The sequence below is a fragment of the Dermacentor silvarum genome, chromosome 3 (assembly GCF_013339745.2).
Source record: "Dermacentor silvarum isolate Dsil-2018 chromosome 3, BIME_Dsil_1.4, whole genome shotgun sequence".
Lineage (NCBI taxonomy): Eukaryota > Metazoa > Arthropoda > Arachnida > Ixodida > Ixodidae > Dermacentor > Dermacentor silvarum.
Genome location: NC_051156.1, coordinates 77,244,984 through 77,265,108, shown reverse-complemented (window position 1 = coordinate 77,265,108; position 20,125 = coordinate 77,244,984). Strand labels below are relative to the sequence as shown.

The 20,125-nt window shown below is 44.0% G+C and overlaps 1 protein-coding gene across 1 annotated transcript in view; it reads left to right on the top strand.

Moving 5' to 3' along the window:
• Positions 1–18,152: 18,152 nt before the first annotated feature.
• Positions 18,153–20,125, top strand: part of LOC125943827 (uncharacterized) — a 34,966-nt gene continuing 32,993 nt past the window's right edge. Inside the window, exon 1 of the mRNA XM_049663357.1 lies at positions 18,153–18,567. Within this exon, the coding sequence (XP_049519314.1) occupies positions 18,289–18,567 (279 nt within the window). The 5' untranslated portion in view covers positions 18,153–18,288. The remainder of the gene's footprint in view (positions 18,568–20,125) is intronic.

Here is a 20,125-nt window from a genome sequence, read left to right as displayed (position 1 = left end):
GGTTGTCCCGACTGGGTGAATTCGTGGCACGGGACATTTACTGAAATATCGGGACTGTCCCGCTAAATTCGGGATGGTTGCCAACCCTAATTAAGCTGAAGATCATCGATTCACCGAGCCTCAGTCACAATCAAGGGCTACGCTTCGTGGAGGTAGATGACCCAGGCGCGAGCATCGCCGCATTGAGTAACCGCAAACTTCTCCGCAAAGCGTTCTCACGTTATTAGGTTACAACACCGCACGAACACAAGCAAAGATGACCGACAAAGACTTTGAAAAGCAATTGTTTTTTAAGATAAACAACGTGTGAAGGGCGGCAGAGGATCCCCACTGAAAAAGCATGTCAGCTCGTTCGTTCTATTTACTGTATCTGTGCAATGTTAATAAAAAGAAAGTAATCTGGAAATAGTCAAATACTAGTTAGTAATTCCTCACCCAACAAAAAGACTTCCTTACTTTCTTTAGAACTCTTACCAACTTTCTATCAACTTTAGTAACACTCTATGTACTTTTACTTTCTATTAACACATCTTACAAGAAAGTTGGTAGAATCTGTCTTCGGTTTGAAGGAAGTTTGCTTAAAGAAAGTTTAAAGAAAATTGTTAGGCTCTGCTTTTACTTCGGTTGAAAGAAAGTTTCTTTAAAGAAAGTTTTAAAAAAGTTGGTAGGCTGTGTTTAACTTTTGTTTGTACGAAGTTTGTTCAAAGAAAGCTTAAAAAAGTTAGTAGGCTCTGTTTTATTTTCGTTTGAAGAAAGCTTGTTTAAAGCACCATTAAAGAAAGCTGATAGGATCCGTTCTTGTTTTCGCTTGAAGCAAGTTCGTTTGAAGAAAGTTTAAAGAAAGTTTAAGGAAAGTTGGTAGGCTCTGTCTTTACTTTTGTGTAAAGAAAATTATAACAATTGTATTTGTTTCATTCATTTGCTCATTTAACACTGCAATAAAGAAGCATAACATGCAATATCGGTAATACAATAATTAGTACGAATAAACTAAGTGTCATACTGATAATTGCTTCCTGCAGTTTAAGAGAAAGCGAGGAGACAGAATAATTTTTGTTATTAAGCGTGCATATATAATTAGCAGTAGCTAAGGTAAAATATCTTAGCCTGCCCCAGTGAACTTGTATAAAACGTTTTCCTACTTCAAAAAAAAAAGGTAGTTGTGTACCGACTGGTACTCGACCCCGGGACTTCTCCGTGTGAGGCAGAGACGCTACCACTACTCCACGTACTATAGTAGCACCAGCAGTAACTATACAATGCCTAGACTTTCTGACATGTCGTAAGGCCATTTATTTGTTTTCACGACGCTTACCTTTTCTCGGAATTCGGCTTCTTAAGAAACCTTTCCTTTACGATTTTATGCAAACTATACACAAAACTTTCGCAAATGCAGTACCTGCGGTCACTGTTAAAAGAGCCTTTTTCAAAACTGCGGGTGATTGTTGTGTTGATATATTGGCGGGATTCGTACGGCAGCAAGGATTCCGTAAATGCTTGCTTGGGCACACAAGTGAATAATTTACGATTGTCAGTGTACTGAGTAGTCAGTTGTGTACCTGGCATGGCCGTATCTGTTTGCGCTTGCGTGCAAGCAGTACGCCTGTTGCACTTCAGCCGAGGCTTCAGCTGCTGTAGCACGCCAGCCATCGCCACGTTTTGTTACCTTTATTCCTGACGCTAAGAGGAAATATCGTCTCATCAATTCAAGATGAAGGCACATATTCTCGAAAACACTACACTTGACGCCATAATTAACGTGTATATGGGCGGTGACCACGAATATCTGCTCGGTAAGTGTCATATTAGCCCGTAGACCGTCCGTCATTTCAAGCAGACGGAGCCGAACGGGCAGGCGCGTGGATTGGCTCATGCTTCAGCTACGACTTCCCTTGAGTGACAAATGCGAATCTCGAAGGCTATGCTCCTGAAGCGATGCGAATCGGGGAGGCAGGTTCCTTTTAGTTAACCGCAGTGTGACGCTGCTGCAGTGTTTTGTTGTCAATTAATCCAATCCAATCCAAGTTGCTGTAGTGCATGGACCACGTTGGCTGTGCGCGAGTGCTCGTAGCAGTGAGGTGGTAGTTGAATTTTATATTAGAAGTGCCTAGGCAAAATGTGCTTCTTATCGTGTGCATTAACCATCGCACAACCTCTGGACTCGTGAAATGCCATGTGTTAGCCGTGGGTTTCGTGCGATACGCCAGTGTCAACAGTCTTACTGCGCCCGTCCAGCTGCTTTTGTTCCCGCCTGACTGCGCTCTCTCGTGAAAAGCCTGGTACTGGGGCTTCATCTCAGTGTATGGAAGCATTTGTTGTAGGTTGTGCATTCGTGGTGCTGTAGTTCATCGGCAGCTCTACAGTGTTTGAGCCCGAAAGAGAGTTGGTGCCACGGTACCCGTGAGACGAAAGAACGTTTGTTGACTACGTCTTCAAAGGTAAGCAAGTTTGGCGCTATTGTGCGCGTTGTTGTAGCTTATGGTTGATGTAATGAGCTTTGTGTAACAAGAGCAGAGCGAATTCTGAGCGTAAGTTGTCCATGTTTCTGGTGCACATATAGTATGCAATTTTACGAAAGTTTCTGTTGATGTTATCGCGTACTTGAATTTTCCTGTGAAGTAAGCTATGTGAAGGAAGCAATCAGACGGGGGTCTGATTGCTCTGACTGAATGGGAACAGAACTTTTGGAAACACTGCAAGTTACTGCTTGTTATGTAGTTTCCCGGCAGAAAATTATTCCGTATTTAAGCATTTCCGCGAGTACACTGCAGTTGTGTATACGTCGATGTGTCATGGGCTTCACGCGTTGGCACAGGATAGCTATGTTTGACGCTTGCGCACATATTAGCTTGTATGAAGACTTTTTTGTATACAGTTCACTTTCAAAGCCCGCATCGCGAGAACCTGTCTGTATTCTATTTTGAACTATAGAACCTGTTGTGTTCTATATTGCAAGGCAGATGTACGCAGATATTGCAATGACGAGGTTTCTTTTTAATCGAGACATCCCAATCAGACGCTGGCTTTTACTATATATACATATTCATCTAAAGAACAGTATGCCAGCTCTTCCAGTCATAGGTAATGACTGTGCCTTGTAGTAATAAAGCAAGGGGTGCGATTTCGTGACGCTACTTTGCGCTCTATCCTACGTCACTCTTACCACCCACCGTGAACGGCCGGCTATTCCAGTTCACATCACGGGCGGCGCGTCGGTCAAACCACTGACGAAGAGCAAGAAGGAATACCATCGCTATACAAACACGGCCTAGGGTTCAAAAGACTTTTTATGTGCTCAATATTTTTTTTCATAATCCAATGCTCTTTTCCTTTATTACATATTTGAGTTTCGGTGATTTTCCTGGTAGTCTTACGTTTGCTGCATTCCCGCATGGAATCTCACTTGTTACAGCATAACCGTGTAACCTCCTGAGATATAACGGAAAGATTCGTACGAGACGCGCATTAATGTAGCTGCTAGTGTGAGGCTCTTTGCAATTCAGTATTACACTGATATGACAGGTTTCTAGATTCACATTGCAATAAATTATTCATTTCTTGCAGTTGAAGGCTATGCGGATTCTGGAGGCATCCCACAGGAACCTACAGCACTGCTACAAGCTGGAGAGCACTACCACCGTACTTCATCTCCTAAAATTAGCATACAAACAGCAAGATTTTCGTCTTTATTAGGTAGCTGCTGAATCCCTAGCCACAGTATGAGAAGGTAATTCCTCAAGCATATAACTAACCTTTTAATGTGACAAGTTCAATATGCACCCGAAGTGCAGGTTGGCTTCAAGCAGGAAGCTGGTCTTCTTTGTATTTTAGAGAAATTTGAGGTGGTAACGCAAACTGCTAAATCACAACAATCCGCACAGCGCAGTAGTTGCAAGCCACCACGACAGTGCAGCTGAATGCTGAGTGTTCGCCGTTACATTGGCACTTTTTTTCTGCGGGCAGTAGCAAGCCACGACAGTGCAGGCTGAACACTGAGCGTTCGCCTTTACATTGGCATTTTTTTCAGCGTGTCTCTGCCCTTCTCCAGTTGACATTGGATAAAGCTTGTTCTTTGCTGTCACTTATCTGAAATGCAAACAATCATTTTTACCTGTTCTTTCATATTACTTGTCAGCTGCCTAATACACAAGCTTAAGTGACATGGTAACAGTGCTGACTACTGCCCAGAACATGTGTGCATCTGTGGTTTGTGGTACCACATGCTCATTACCTCGGATTTACTGAGATGTCACAAGGAAGCTTGCTTCATGCTCAAGCTGCCCTGCACTTGGTGGAAATATTGAAGTAATCACATTTTATTATAATAATTTGTTGTGGTTTTAGCAAATTGAGTTTTCAAACTGTGAATAATGCGCACTAGAGGGTCTATAAAAATGTTTCTACCACCTAAAGACATGGTTTAGGGCAAAAAGTGCTTTACGCATGTCATCGCATTTATTGAGTTTGGCATATCTCGCTGAAGCCATTCTAAAAACTTTGAGTAACTTTACTGCAACTGATTTACAGCTACTTTATACAAGTGTACGATTCCTACATGTAACACATGCATATTATGTGCAGCAGTTTTGCTTCAGCAATGCTTCAGTCACTTTTTGGGTGGCGTTCCAATACCCACAAGGACGTCGCCCAAAAACAAGCTTTGCACCCCAGAGGTGTGAATGCCATTGTAAGTATGTTTGGCAAGGCAGTCAGTTTAAATCTTCGTTTTGATTGTGGGTCATTCGAAGTCAAATTCTTGTGGATCACTGCATCATGCTATCTCATCTAGATACAATTCATAAGGCTAACTATTATTGCATTTTTCCTCCTTTAGGCTTGCAGCAGAGGGATATCAAGAACACGGGAGATATCCAGACCACATTATAGTCACTGCTTGCTTGTGGCTTCTTAGGGCATGTATGAAAGGGTTGGAAAATAAACATCAGTGTTTGAAAAGATTGGTGTGTTTCGCTAACAGGTACATACTTTTATATGTTCAAGGTTGTATCAGAGCACTACCAGACAATTTTTAAAAAGTGCTGGAAATAGTCGATAAATGTCACCAGGATGTTTCTAGGGCGAGCAACAGAAAGTTGGAAAAAAGTTACAAGAATATTTCTAGAGCAAGCAACAGAAAGTTGAAAGAAAGTTATAAGGATGTTTCTAGGGTAGACAGCAAAAAGTAGGAAAAAAGTTACTAGGATGTTTCTAGGTCAAGCAACAGAAAGTTGGAAAAAAGTTACAAGGATGTTTCTAGGGTGAACGGCAAACAGTAGGAAAAATGTTGCTAGGATGTTTCTAAGAAGTAAAAAGCTGCCCTGCTTTTGAAGTTTGAAGGATGTTCATTCATCGTTACAAGAGAGTTTGTAAATGAAGTTTTAATTGAATATCGGTGGCCAATAGTCGACAGGATGTTGGTATGAAGTATTTAGGAAGTTTTAAAAGGGTTTGAGAACTTTCAGTAGACCGCTCGTAGGTTTTAGTAACATTTGTCTAAAAAATCTAATTGAAAGTTAGTAGAATTTTTTGTAAGGGCTGCAGTTACTTTAGTGGAACAGTAATTGCGATCTCTAACCAATTACATTTTCTTGAAGATTTTAATCGGTCACAAGTCTGCTTCCAACTGATTTTATTATTGGTTATTTATTGATTTTATTATTGGATAGTACGATAAAAGCACCCAAAAGGAAACTTACAAGGACAACGTTTTTCCATGCCTGGTCACGTTGCATGAAACCGCTGTTTTTTGTGTCACGTTAAAGGCACCTACGATTTTCAAAGAACCTAACCCTTAATCGATGAGGACAATCGTTGCAGATAGTGCCACGTGAAGCCATCTCAGCTGCCCCAATTATTTCGCTTTTTGACCTTTCACCATTCCTGCCTTCAATAACGCAGGCTTCAAAATTTCGACTGCAGCCGTGTCTGCAACGGTGTTTTACATTCCTCTTCTTTCCTGGCTTGCCCTGAAATATAAGTCCTGCGTAAAAAGTACTTTTATCCCGCATATCGTGAACACATCTCTCTTCACCCAGCGATTTTTATTAGCCATGAGCCCCTTCTGGTTTTAATACAGTCTGAAAGTTTTTAGCAGACGTAAACAATTTACAAATCACCTGGCCAGGGTATCTGTAACACAGCCTCGTCTTGGAGGTTGCAGCTGCAGTAGAAAAAGTGTTCACAACACGTGCCTCATAGCCCTTGTTTTCAAGGAACCTCTTGAGGCACTAGTGCGATTGTATAAGTTTTACTATATTATTAATTCGTAACGAAACTTTTATAGTCATAAGTCTAATCATTAGGCATTGTCATTAATTTAATACTAATATGTTCTACGCAATTTACAGCGACTTGCTTTTAGGCCTTTTTACAGCCATGTTACATCAACTATTTTTAACTCATAGTCCACACTATTTAAAATACATCGAAAAACCATCACCATATGTCATGGCGCTCTTTGGCCATATCCTTGCGCCAATAAAACCACATATTATTAGTGTTCTTTCCTGGCTATGAGTCCCTACAAATTTTCCCGGCTTTCTGTCGTTATATGCCCGTGATTTGATCTTCGATGCTTTCGGGTAGTCGCAGCTCGCCGGCCTTCGGTTCTGTACGTCGTACTAGAAGACGATGTCTGGCGCCTGATGCTCGCAGTCAAATAAGGGCTATGCGACGATAGGTTTTCGCATGCACAGAATCGGTACTTATTCCTCCCTCACGGGAAATAGGTAAAAAAAGAAAGAAAAGATAAGCCGATGCTTATCTAGAGGCGCATACGCAGCTGGCTCTGCCAACAGAGACCTTGACTGCGTCTCTTCAAATAATGGCAAATTTTTTGCGCGCATACTTTCTGAAGTTCTTTTTTTTCACTCGTTTCATAGGCAATGGCAGTGATTTAAAAGAGGTTGGCATCCATTAAGGATTTTCACTTACAGCAGGTAACCAACTCTGCACCGTCTGAGATACATTCCAATGCAGCTGGCATGTCCACCGTTCGTTCGTGTGTGTTTGTTCGCGTTTTCTTTTCTGTTCTTTTTTTTCAGGAGCCTGGAACACAGTCAGTAGATTTCAGAACATGGGCGTCGTAATATTTACAACGCTAGCTGGTTGTGTATCTCTGAGTGTATGCTTACAACGCGTTAACTTCTTCACTAAATCAAACCGAACAAACAGTTAAATCATGAAATTATCCTACATCTGCAGTGCCCAAGTAGCCCGCGGTTTACGCATGCTAATCTCGCCGATATCTAACTGAGCCCTTCAGCCAAGGTGAACAAATTTTTGCAAGCGACTTGTATTTGCCTGTTCTGTCCAGAGGGGGCAAAGAAACAAAAATCTCTCTGACAGTGCTCTGCGGTTTAATTATCCGCCCTGCGAACTCAAACTGGCTCCACTTGACTTCAACGCGGTGGGTATTCCTACACACGATCACTTTGGTGAAGGCATTAGCATGTTCGACGTGCTGCGCTCAGTTAGTGATGACGAATGAATACAATCTTTATTATGTTAGTGCTTGCAGTCAATGAGCCATTTGCTCAGGTGTTTAGAGCCGGTCAGGCAGTTCTTAGCAGAGAAAGCGACATGATTGATTCTGCATCTTAATCGATATTTACTCGCTGTGTGTTTGTGAGTACTCAGTGAAAAATGCTGACAGAATCACTATACGACAATAAATTTCTTTGAGTGTTGTATGCAGCGCCTTGGAAAGAAATTATGTGACTGCAAGTTTGTCAAAAATGTATCATAATTGCTGGTCCAACGGCCTAGTAGACGATCTTGAGATCGTTTGGAAAAGCAAGTCTGCATTTGAGCATCGGCAGACTAATTGTCTCGTTCGCAGCCTCCCAAAAATTGACTCGCCATCCTGGCCCTGCGAAATTGAATCTCCGGAGAAGCTGTTGAAAAGCACCATTACAACTGCTCAGGGGTGTATGCAGTGATTTATGGCTTTAGAGTAATGGTAGTAATGCTTTTTAGAGTAATGGTAGTAATGGAAATGTTTGCAGCACGTCGCCGCTGGTTGCATTGCCGCTTCTGTTTCTCTTTGCCGCCCCTTCTATTCAAGCTGTTCCTCGGGAGTCCTCACTATGCGATGCATACCCATAGCGGTGCTACAACAATGAAAACAGTTGCTAGGCTGCTTCCTTTATATACGAAAGGCTAGATACGTCACCTCCCAGGTCGCAAGCTGCCGCGGCGACAGTATTCTTTATCGGGAAACGTATGCTGGGAGCGCTACGTGCTTCGCAATGTTATCAGGAGCGCCATATCATCAATGATGGAGTTCAGGTGCTTGTTTTGTGCTGGTTCTTTATTGAAACGAATGCTGATCTGTATGTTGTATGCGTGATTCCGCAGAATGTAAGCACTTTTCCATTCACTTCGATGAATTCATGCTTGAAGCGTCTTCCTTACGGGAAGGGGGGGGGGGGAGGGGTACGAGCCAGTGCTCCTAACCTGCACTCCCGCCGAGATCGGCCCACATTGTTGTCACAAACTCGGACAGGAGAAATGCCGAGCACCGAGAGGCTAACAGCTTCTCTGTAAAAAAAATAGGATGACGATGACAAGCTTTGTTCTTCGTAAGGATCGTAACAGCGCAATTAAGGCACGGACAAAACGAAGGAATATCGACAACACGGCGCTGACTCTCAAGTGATATTTTATTGAAGCATCGTCTCACATATATACCAAAATTCAAAGAACCATGGCATGCGCAAGACACAGTGATACATCGAGGCCGTGGTGACAAACTAGGCATAATCAAGAGTTGCAGAAGTAATGAATTTCCTTGTCATGAAGAGCAATTGAGGGTATGCTGATACATGCCGTGCCCCTAATCGTTATAATATATGCCTCAGCGATTTCTCTTGTCAATTGGTTTGTGTGTTTCAAGATGATAGAAGCCTTGTCAAAAAAGGGGCGACACCCGCAGGATTTGCAATGCTCCGGAGGATGCTCCGTGTTTCGTTTGCGCTGTTACGATCCTAACGCTGAATTCCAACCAACTGGCCCAACTTGCCGTCTTGTTGAAGCTTTGTTCTTCCGTAGATGTGCTAACACCTCGAAACAACCGGACATGATATGGATAAATTCATAATCAAAATACATTTTTATGCGGTATCAAATTAACGATATTAAGTTAAAAATGTCACACTTTATAACCCGTCATGTGCAACTCCTCCAATAATGCAGTCTTTCACATTTTAAAATAAAACAAAATTATGCAGATCCAACACACATCATGGAATATATGAGAAGGGAAGTTTTCCGGGAGCGGTTGCCGCTCTTATTTTTCAGAATTTTGACGAGGTGCGGGGGCTCGTACACGGTATCAAACTTTTTAGTCAAATGGTGCGGTAACTTCTGCACAACGGGATGCACCATTGCATCTGAAGTCAATGCACAGCTCTCTCCATCTAGTAGCAGCATGCGGAGGTACGCAGCGCGCGAAACTTCGCTGGTACGCGCGCGCAGCATCGGACCACCGAACGCGATTGCTACTCCGTTGGAAATTTTTTTTTCAGAATTTCGGGCTGCTAAATCGAGGGTGCGGCCCCTATACGAGCCTATGCAGTAATCAAACGCTATAAATCTGCCCGTTTCATTCGCGCGTCTTTGGCGTAAAAAAAAAAAAAAAAAAACAGACGCGCGCGCATGCGCTTTCGCACAACCGTGCTACGCAGTGTTACAGTCTAGCAAATAGACACACGTAGCGATCACCCCAAACAGCTATTCGCCGCGAGATAGAACTATAGGTGGCTTGACCGTCGCCGCGTTAGTGTGGATAGGCGGTCGACGGTGCCCTTTCGAAATGTGTGCGTCGGCTATCGGCTGTGAACTAATTGATATGATTTCCTTGTAATGAAACGCGCTGACTAGTGAGCTGATCCTATATTAACCTCCAATGCCACATTTTTTCACAATATGCGCACAACGTTTCCATTTACTTGAAAGAAGCGTGAACTGTCCTTCATTGGGAGACGATTGGCACTCACCCACACAGTCTCTGTTACGGCACTTTCTCGGGGCTTTTTGTGTATGTTTCGCTTGCCTTCCGCCAGCTCTGTTAATATTGTTGCATCAGGTAATAATGCCACATTCTCTGCGATTGTTGCACTGGTTTAAGAAAGTGTGTATTCCTGTAAAATGAAAGTAAAGTATGAAGTTAATGCGCACTCTACAGCTCCTTTCCTTGTTATTTTTTGTTTATTCGCTGTGAAATGCAAACGTGTAATGAGTTTAATTAGGAAAGCTAGGCCACTATAACATTACGTTAGTAGGATCATCATTACGTTAGTAGGATCATCAGGTTGTTTCAGACAAGATTATCTTTATCGCCCATGCACGATTACTCGGAAAACAGCGATGTGACAAAGTTGTAACTATTTGAGGAGCTGGCGTCAATAACTAGTTTCATTTCAGCTGATAGTGGCCGCTGTCTTGCATCAAGCTAATCGCACCACAATGAAGAGCGAGATGAAATTATACGTGAGTTATTGAAAAAGTAAGGGCCGTTTGCTATGTTTAAATATTTTCACGTCAGAATAACGTTTTATCTGTGCAACGTCATCTCTTAATTCTTTGCGAACGTAATGAAGTTATTGTTTTGGATCTGTAGTTGTCTGCGTGTCGGGGAATACAGACGACAATGTGCGCGAAAATCGTTGCTCCAACCTGTTGTAAAGTGCGAGCCGATTCTTGCATACAAGAGGATCATCAGCTTCTCAAATTAATAGGAACTTGTGCCTAGTTTATGGACCTGCAGTGATGAGTGAAGGAAAGGCCTAGAAAATGGTTTCGATACTTCAAAAATGGACGCACATATGGGCACGCCGAAGAGCGGAGTGGCAGGCCAAGCATCCAGACCAATGAAACTGTTCAACAAGTGGACCGGGAATTGTGATTAGACCAATGACTGACATTTAGTCTGTCTGGCTGATCAATTTTCTCTAGTTGGACGCACTACAATTTACACGATTGTAACCGAAAAGCTCGGACATCACAAAGCCTGGGTACCAAAAATGCCTACCGATCAACTCAATCAGCAAGGAATGTCAAGTGGACGAGCGTTTTTGGACAGCTACCGAGAGGATGGAGATGAGTTGTTTTCGCACATTGCTACAGGTGACGAGACTTAGATATCCTACGTCACTCCAGAAACAAAACAACATCAATGCAGTGGCACCACTCCTCTTCACAAAACCGAAAAAAAATTCATGCAATCTTCTTACTCGAGTCAGAAAATAACGGCTACAACTTTCTGGGACGAAAAGGAACGTTTTTTGGTTGATTTCATGGAACGTGGGACCATAGTTGCAGCTGACATATACTGCGAAACGCTCACCAAACTGAGACGTGCGATAAAAAAATCAACGGCGTGGGAAACTGTCGTCTGGAATTTATCTCATCCATGACTACGCGTGTCCTCAAACCGATGCCCGACCCGAGAAAATTCAAGGCTTCGATTGGGAACTTTTTGACCACCCACCCTATAGTCCCGACCTTCCACCAAGTGACTATTTGTTCTTCTTCCACTTGTAACAGTGGCTTGGGGGACAACGGTTTAAAGACCACGAGAAACTCAAGACCGCCCTTATCAACTAGTTCAATTCCCAGACAGCGAATTTCTATGCAGAGGGACAAAAGAAACTCGTGCAGGGGTACTAAAAGTGCTTAGAGGTTAACGGTGATTATGTAAAAAAAGTGAAGTATGCTTGTACTAAACAAAAACAGCCAATGAAAGCTTTTACTAACGAATACATCTATATATTAAGGACCAAACGGCCCTTACTTTTTGAATAGCCCTCGTAACGGCCGCCTTTCAACTAAGTGTTGTGATGTCTAGAGACTGCCGTATCGCGCATGATCTTCCTATGGTGCCACATTTTAGCTTCCATTTTGTAGCAGTTATTCAGAGCACAAAAGGGCACGACCTAATTGTGAGGCAACATTTATTCGCCGCAGTGCCATCAGAACCACATAATAAAGCAACATCTCTGGTCGCGGAACCACTAAGCGAGAGTCATGCGTTTATCGCAATTATGATAATACAGTTGGGGTATTATAAAGTGTATGACGCGATATGATACGAGTGAACGCTTACGACTCTTTTTTTTCCACTGCTGAGTGACGTTCACACCACCCCGTTCTTGCTTCGTGGTATCACAGAGTTTTCAGAGTGATTTACACACCGTGACACACCGCGCTTTAGTGACACACACACTGTCACTAAAGCGCGGTGTTCACGTGTCGCTGCTGACAAACATCATTTAAATAAAACAAGATAAAGTGTTTTTTCCGATGTTCTCGGAACCCAAAGCGATAATAGAAGTGATATGATTGCGGCTAGCAGAGGGTGCGACAATCACACATCACGCTCTTGAGACGGGCATTCACTGATCTTACGATAGCGCAAGGACGACAGCGCAACGCTAACTGCTTCTGTACACCGTCATGAAAATGCGGACCAGCATTTATGACTGTTCTACAGCCATGGAAGACGCTGCATTTAAGGCTATTAACAGTGTACACGCACATGTAAACACGTAGTGCCTAACCGACGACGCGCGGCGCAATGAACACTATCTATGGTTCAGCCAGTGCCCGCCAGGTGGCAACTCTGCTCGATCTCGCCGCCAATTTGGCCCTGCCACAATGGAAGTAAACGTGCGAAAGTACCCTAATGGGCAGAATATCGGGCTGCTGTGCTCGGGGTCCAGTCCCGCAATTGGGCACATTATTTTAAGTGTGAGCTATTCGGCGACGGTCAGGAAAGTCTAGGAATGTTCCCAAAGAAAGCGTCCATTTAAATTGAGTACATAAAGCTCTATGCAAACGTTCTATTGATTCGATAGTATTTTTTAATATACTGCTCCGATATTTTTAGCAATATCGTGCGAGTGTCGACCGCACATCATGTCAGCACCTTATATTGACGAGAAGCAGTAAAGCAGTGCCATCGGCGATAGTACGCCGATGCTAGCGTTGTCTGCAACGTTTTTACCTTTACGAATTTTTCTGCTTCTTTCTGGGGTTTCAAGCGGCAAAACCAGTTCTGATTATGAGGCACGCGTTTTCACCTTGAGAATTTACACGTCCGCCTTTGTTATCTGTGCGGCCCCATCATTCACGGGAATTCCCGACAATGCCTCGCGCATGCTGATAACTGTTTTTCTTTTCTTTCGCACTGGTGAATGCGCAGCTTTATTAATTTGAAATAAAAGGGGGACGCTCATGGGGAGATGTCACACCTTATTTCTTCGCGTGTTCGGCTTCACACCCTGTTTTCTAAGCAGGGCCGATCAGCTCATTTTGCCAGAGTATGTGTCATCCAGAAGTGAACGGCGCTGTAGATGCCGCTCGCACTGTAGTGTGTATTGCGCGTAAACAAATGCAAGCATTGGTGCACGTATTCGCATCGAATCGGAGCAAAAACCTCTCATCAGCGACATCTTACACACACTGTCACGCGTAAATCAAAACCACTCAATTTGTTTCTGCTGGGTCCCTAGTCACGTTGGGATCCCTGGAAATGAAAAGGCGGATATGTGTGCTGCTAATGCGAAACACAAAACTGTAACTAAAATAAAGCCACTTTTTAAGGATGGGCTTCGAGCTATTTGATGAGCACTAAATAACAAATGGCAATGTTAGTGGAACATGAACACTAATAACAAATTGCACATCATCAAACCGGTGCTCGGTGAATGGAAAACCTGCTATCAGCAAGAATGCTTCATGGAGGTAATTTTAGCCAGACTCCGAATCGGCCTCTCTGTCCCGACGTGGGAGCGGCCCGCTGTGCGCTAGCGCGCGCCCTAAAGGGCACTCATAAAGTTCTTCATCCATCCATCCATCCGAATAGGGCACAAACACCTCACACACACTAAGGAAGCACAGCCGGTATGCGATAAATGTCAAGAACCACTTACGGTACTACACATTCTAATTACATGCCCACATATCGAAAGACAAAAACAAAAACATTTGCACGAGCTATACGATTTGCACGCGCCACTACACCCCACTATCATTTTGGGAGACGATTGCATTGTCCCTTTTACAGATGTAGTGAATGTCTTGGAAGAAGTAGGCTTTTTAAACAGACTTTAAATAACGCAGGTTTTACTCTTTTCTACCATTGACTTTAACACCCTGTGACTGGCACAGCAAAGCCTAAGTCGCTTTTTGCGCCAATAAACTCAATTTAACTAACTATCTTTTTTGCGAAAGAAACTTCGAAGCTACTGGCAACGCTTGTGGGACGCCTAGACTAATAATAGGCTACACTTGATTAAGTCACAGTTAGGTTTCTGGCCCTCAGCTACGAAAACACGACGAATTGATGTCCTATTCTGTCGTCTCAGAATAGGACACACATATGGCATCCGCAGTTTTTTGGTGACTGGCGATGAACCACCAACCTGTGGTAAATGTGGTGGGAGGTTGACCATCCTCCTCGTCTTCCTGGAGTGTCGGAAAGCCGAAACAGAGAGAAAGAAATATTTTACTCAGGCGTACCGGTATCATGTCCCTCTTCATCCCATCATGTTTCTGGGAGAAGAACCACTTTTTAATGCCAAAGCAGTCCTCGATTTTTTGAATGATGTTGTGATACATGTTATTAGCCCAATAATTTATAAGTTCGTAGCGCATCCTCTCTGTAGAGGATGCCGCTGTCATAGTTTTTTTTTTGTAGCACATGCCTCCAGGCCCGTGTGTTTCAAGGGCTCTGTTTAGGCACTTGTGCTTCTGGGCAATTCTTGCATCTGTCACATTTTGTAAATCCTATCATTACTTCGCAATACATTCTTCATGTTCATAGTACACCTCATTAACCTTTGCCACAATCTTATTACCTATAGATTTTACGCACTTTACAGCGATTACTTTAGACACCTTTACAGCCACGTCTCATCTACGTCGTCAAACTTATTGGCTCCACTCCAAACTTACTAACACTGGCATTGCGCTCTTTGGCCATACCTGGCCCTTGCGCCACTAAACAACATACATTCATTCAAGAGATCTGTTTAGGTAGTAGTGCTTCTTGGCAATTTTTATATCTGACATATCTTGCATATCGTATAATTTTTTTCGCAATGCATTTGTAATGTTCATAGTACGCCTCATTAGTCATTGCCATAATCTTATTACCTGTAGATTTTACGCTCTTCAAAGCGATTATTTTTAGGCCCCTTTACAGCCATGCCACATCTAATGTTTTGTCCACACCTGGTAATTCACTGTTCATGTACCATTGAGAAGCCATTATCATCGCCTTGGCGCTCTTGGCCACATCTGGCCCTTGAGCCAATAAATCACACTGATCATCATCATCATTCTCATTATTTTAACTCCTTTACATCTTAGGCAATTTACAGCGACTAAATTTAAGGCCGCTCTTCAGCCAAGTTACATGTACCATTCACATTTCGATCCTCAACCATTACAGTTGCCACATTCTACCACTGTTAAAGGGAAACGGACACAAAATCTGAAAATTTTACGAAAATTCTAAAAATGAATCCTCAGTGTGTGATTACACCGAAAAGAAGTAGTCACTAACCTCATTTTTGAGCCGATGGCTTTATTTTTGGCGTTTTTGTGAGTGCGCGCCTCGCCGCCCGACCCACGGGAGTTGGAAGGCGTGACGCCACGACACCCTCGTCGGATAGCCAGCCAGCCGGCCGCGGTCATTCGAAGCGCGCCGACGCCGTCATCGCGAGCGTGGATTCGAGTTCTGGTGCCTCTACCAGCGATGATTACACGTCTGAAGACGAGGACTATTCCAACTTGGCAAGAAATACTACCGCTTACGGTTACGAGCCTTCCGCGTCAAGCGACGAAGAAGAGCAGGCAGCCGTTGAAGCGCGGTCAGGTTTTCGCGAACCGTTGCGCGAAGATTTCACTCTGCACCAGACACTTTTGCAAGAATTACTGGTCTTAATTTTTTTTAATTATGGGTTTTACGTGCCAAAACCACGATCTGATTATGAGGCACGCCGTAGTGGGGGACTCCGGAAATTTGGACCACCTGGGGTTCTTTAACGTGCACCTAAATCTAAGTACACGGGTGTTTTCGCATTTCGCCCCCATCGAAATGCGGCCGCCGTGGCCGGGATTCGATCCCGCGAAGAATTATTGGTCAATTCCTGGTGTAAATTTTCGGCAGTGGCGTAATCGTGTTACTGCCGAAGATTTGCACCAGCAGCGAAGTAGAATATACTTGGCTACTGCAATATTAGCTGTTTCGGTATTTTTGAGCTCTGCGCCACCAGGTGGCAGCACCATACAGGCTGCTCACGTTTACGGTTCCGCGCGAACGCCAAAACGCCCGCGTTTGCCCGATTAAACGACAAGCTAACGCTCTCTAATAGGCAGGTATCAAAGTTTACGCACATTCTCGTCTCTGGGAAACGTGTGCGACGGCGTGTCACGAGCGATGATGCTGTGAGAACAGCACCCACCCGATGCTGTTGGCCGCGGGTGAGTGTTAGGACGTCAAATTTTAGCTTCTGCTGGCGGCCGCTTTGAGGCAAGGTGCAACAGAAAACCGAAAAAAAAAATGTTTCTCGTTCTGTTTTTCAAAGCAGCTTGTTGTGTTCGTCATTTTCAACAGTTCAACTTTTGTTCCGACGCAAGAAACCACCCGCCAACTTTTGTGTCGGTATTCCTTTAATTCATTTATTATCCTTTGTTTGGCGCTCTTTCGCCATATCTGGCCTTTCCGCCGATAAAATTCATTGATCGATCATCATCATCATGAACTATATGCTCATGCCTAGCCGTTAGCGGCAGAGTAATTAGACGTCTGAACATGGCTCAACTCATCCGCTTCTCATTCTCCAGGTGTCAATGCTGCGTTGGGCGGCCGTATAACAATGCAGCCTAGCGGACGAGGTGCGCGCTGAGGTTCCCCTGCCTTGCCACGCCATGGTTAGAAGACTCTGATAGCAGCGAATGTCCTTCCTGAATAAACCATCGACATATTGCGTACAGCTGACTCGGTTCGTAATCAAGGGCTGAGTTGACCACGACGGCTGTAATTCACCCACAAATAACGTTTGAATCTGATAGCGCGTAGTCCTGAAGAGGAGTGCAATAAGAAAAATTACGTCATCTCACCCTACGGGCAACCATGGTGGGATGCGAAAGCATCGCGGGGGGTTCGTATCGAGTTTCCGTCTCGTTTCACTTGCCAACACAACCCAATGAAAGTTAGAGTGAGAGAATGTATTGAGAAGAGAGGAAACGTTTGTACGGGATTTCCTGCCGACGCTGACGTTTACGTTCGGCTTCCCGAGCCTTCCTCTGCTCCGCGGTGGTGGCGCTGCCGCTGCAACTAGCGCCGACGTTGACGTTGTTCGTGGCGTTTCGCACATCGTTGCACAGAGAGAGAATGACGGAAGCACAGCGAACACGTGCTTTATACTGCGCCGCGACACATGCGCCGCCTACCAGCGTACCCTTAGAGAGAGAGGGAGAGAGTTATATGCAATGATTTGCTGCGCAGCACCTGTGGCGGAGAGGGGGAGAGGGGAGGAGAGCGCACGCCTGCATAGAAGAGGAGAATGAGGGAGAGTTGCGCATGTGCAGTATGGGTGCGGACGCCGCAGAACGGATACTGCCCTGAGCATAAGATGCTCTCGCATCTAAAATGGGACGTGGAAATGCAGACACTAGCTCCCGTGTTTGCTTTATATGCTGTGAACCTTTCGATGCTTTGTTCTGTAGTTGAATTTATGCCAGCTCGGCTTGGTTTCGGTGCCATAACCACCATACCGTTCGTTGCACATTCCGGCGCAAACAGCGATTCATGCTTAATGACTCCGCAATACATTTCGCTTGAGCTTCAGAAATGCAACCTAAGCACCGAAAGGAAACATTGTGATTTGATTCGAAGCTTTGTAATCACTAATGCTTGGGAGATTGATGGATTTGTTATAGGGGAAAAGCAGAAAAATCGAGCTGAGCTACTGTGTTCTAGCCTTCTATGCTGCGTTGAAGGAAGACGTAAGATAACAAAAGGAGTGGGAGAAAGGGGTGGTTGCTGGTGATAGCACCGCTGCCTAACTGAGTCAGCTCACTCGCTGATAGTGGCGTTGCTACTACGCTATCTAGGCTACGACGCTGTAAGAGATCCGTGCAACGTCGCTCTTGTTTCTGCAGCATAAAACCAGCTGGGGCTTCTTGGTTGCATCTGTATGCAGGTACCCTCCAGCTGCGCTACAGAGTGGTCAGTGAGCTACTGCGGGGAGGACGAAGAAGGCGCCGAAGGCAGACATGTCGGGTTTTGCGTGTTCGGACTGGTGTGAAGTGTACCTCTGCAGTACGCCACTTCAGCAGGGGAACTCCATGAATGGCGCTCTCACCGCCCTTTCCTTGGTTGCTTCGTCCTCTCAGTCTGTTTTCGGGAACTCCTGGGAAAAGCACTGGCTGCTCGTCTTCGACTACGGCGAAGAGGAGGTGCTCATCTGCGACGCCGACATGGACCATTTGGGAGAGCTCACGGGACGGACCTCGTGGAAAAAGAGGTCCGCGCTACAAAACTACGAACACAAGGTAAATGCGACAGCCAAGGATAGTTGAGCTTAAAAGAAAAACTGGCAGAACTTTCAAGACAGACAGTGTCACTTGTTTTCTGTCCTCACGAGGGTTTCGAAAAAAATATTGTCCGAACTGTGGTCTCTCATAATATGGTCATATTTATATTTGCTTGTTTATTAGCACAAATACAATTACTATGCATATAGAGCAATGAACAAGAACCCTTGATTCAAGGTCAGAATTCGGCAATGCCTTCAAACTAAAATTTGGCATTGGAAGCTTTACGCAAGACCGAACACGTCTATAGTTACGGATGTCTGTAGCTTTCGGAATAGGCCACGTAATATCGTTTTTTTTATTGCACCATATTACAGAGGGTAGAATCTAATTTACACTGCGTCTTTTTGCACATTTACCGAAGTGCCGAATTACAGATATGTGCAATATCTCATATAAGCGATGGCGCAAGCAAAACGGCAGTTATGTGCATTTTTGACTTTCACGAGGCTGAAGAACATGGCACTGTGACACAGATAACATTTTTTGCAGCTCTAGCAACGCGATAACGCGTCGCGCTGCATATTGTTTCGAATTTGGCTGTGACTATGGTGCACATAAGTCTCTCGTTGAGCAATAAAATATTTAGCGTGTACAGTTATTCTGTAGGCAGGCAATATTGAAATTCATTTAAGTTCATAGTGTAAAAAGTATGCGTCGCGCAAAACAATTTCCAAATCGGAGGCTTTCGACAGATGAAGCTTCCGCAATACCGCTGATAGAAAAAACAGACCGTAATGTTTCGGATTCGACTTCATGCGAGAACATAAGCCAGTACTGTATGTATTCATGACGCGTTTTTTGTGGCGGTCTACTTGTCATTGCTGATAAATGCTAATACACTTATTTTGCGAAGTAAGGAGTCAACACAGACACTTAATAGTGCGTCAGTATTTACAAAAAATAAAGCGACATGGCAAGCGTTGTGCAAGTGAAATCAGTGCTCTAGTTTCGGTTGCTAGTACCGTTTGAAATAGGGCCCATTACATCCTGGTATTCTATTGCGCGGTACCATATAGCATATAATTATGGTCCAAACTGCCTGTTTTGCATATTTACCAAAAAATTACAGTTTTGTGCATTTTGGGCTATCATAAAGCTCAAGAACATGATACTGTGACACAGATATCATGTTTTGCAGTTGTAGCAACGCGATAATGCGTCGCCCTGCACATAGTTTCAAATTTGACTGTGACTACGGTGCACACAGTCTTTGGTTGAGCAATAACATATCTAGCTTCTACATTTATCCTGTAGGCAGGCAGTATTGAAATTTATTTTAGGTAATAGTGTGAGAAGAATGCGTTGCGAAACACAATTTCCAAATTGGAGGCTGTCTACAGATAAAGCTTCCGCAATACCACTGATAGAAAAACAGACCATAATGTTTCGGATTCGACTTCATGCCAGAACATAAGCTAGTACTGTATGTATTCATGACTTGTTTTTTGTGGGGGTCTACTTGTCATTGCTGGTAAATGCTAATACACTTATTTTTCCAAGTAAGGAGTTAACA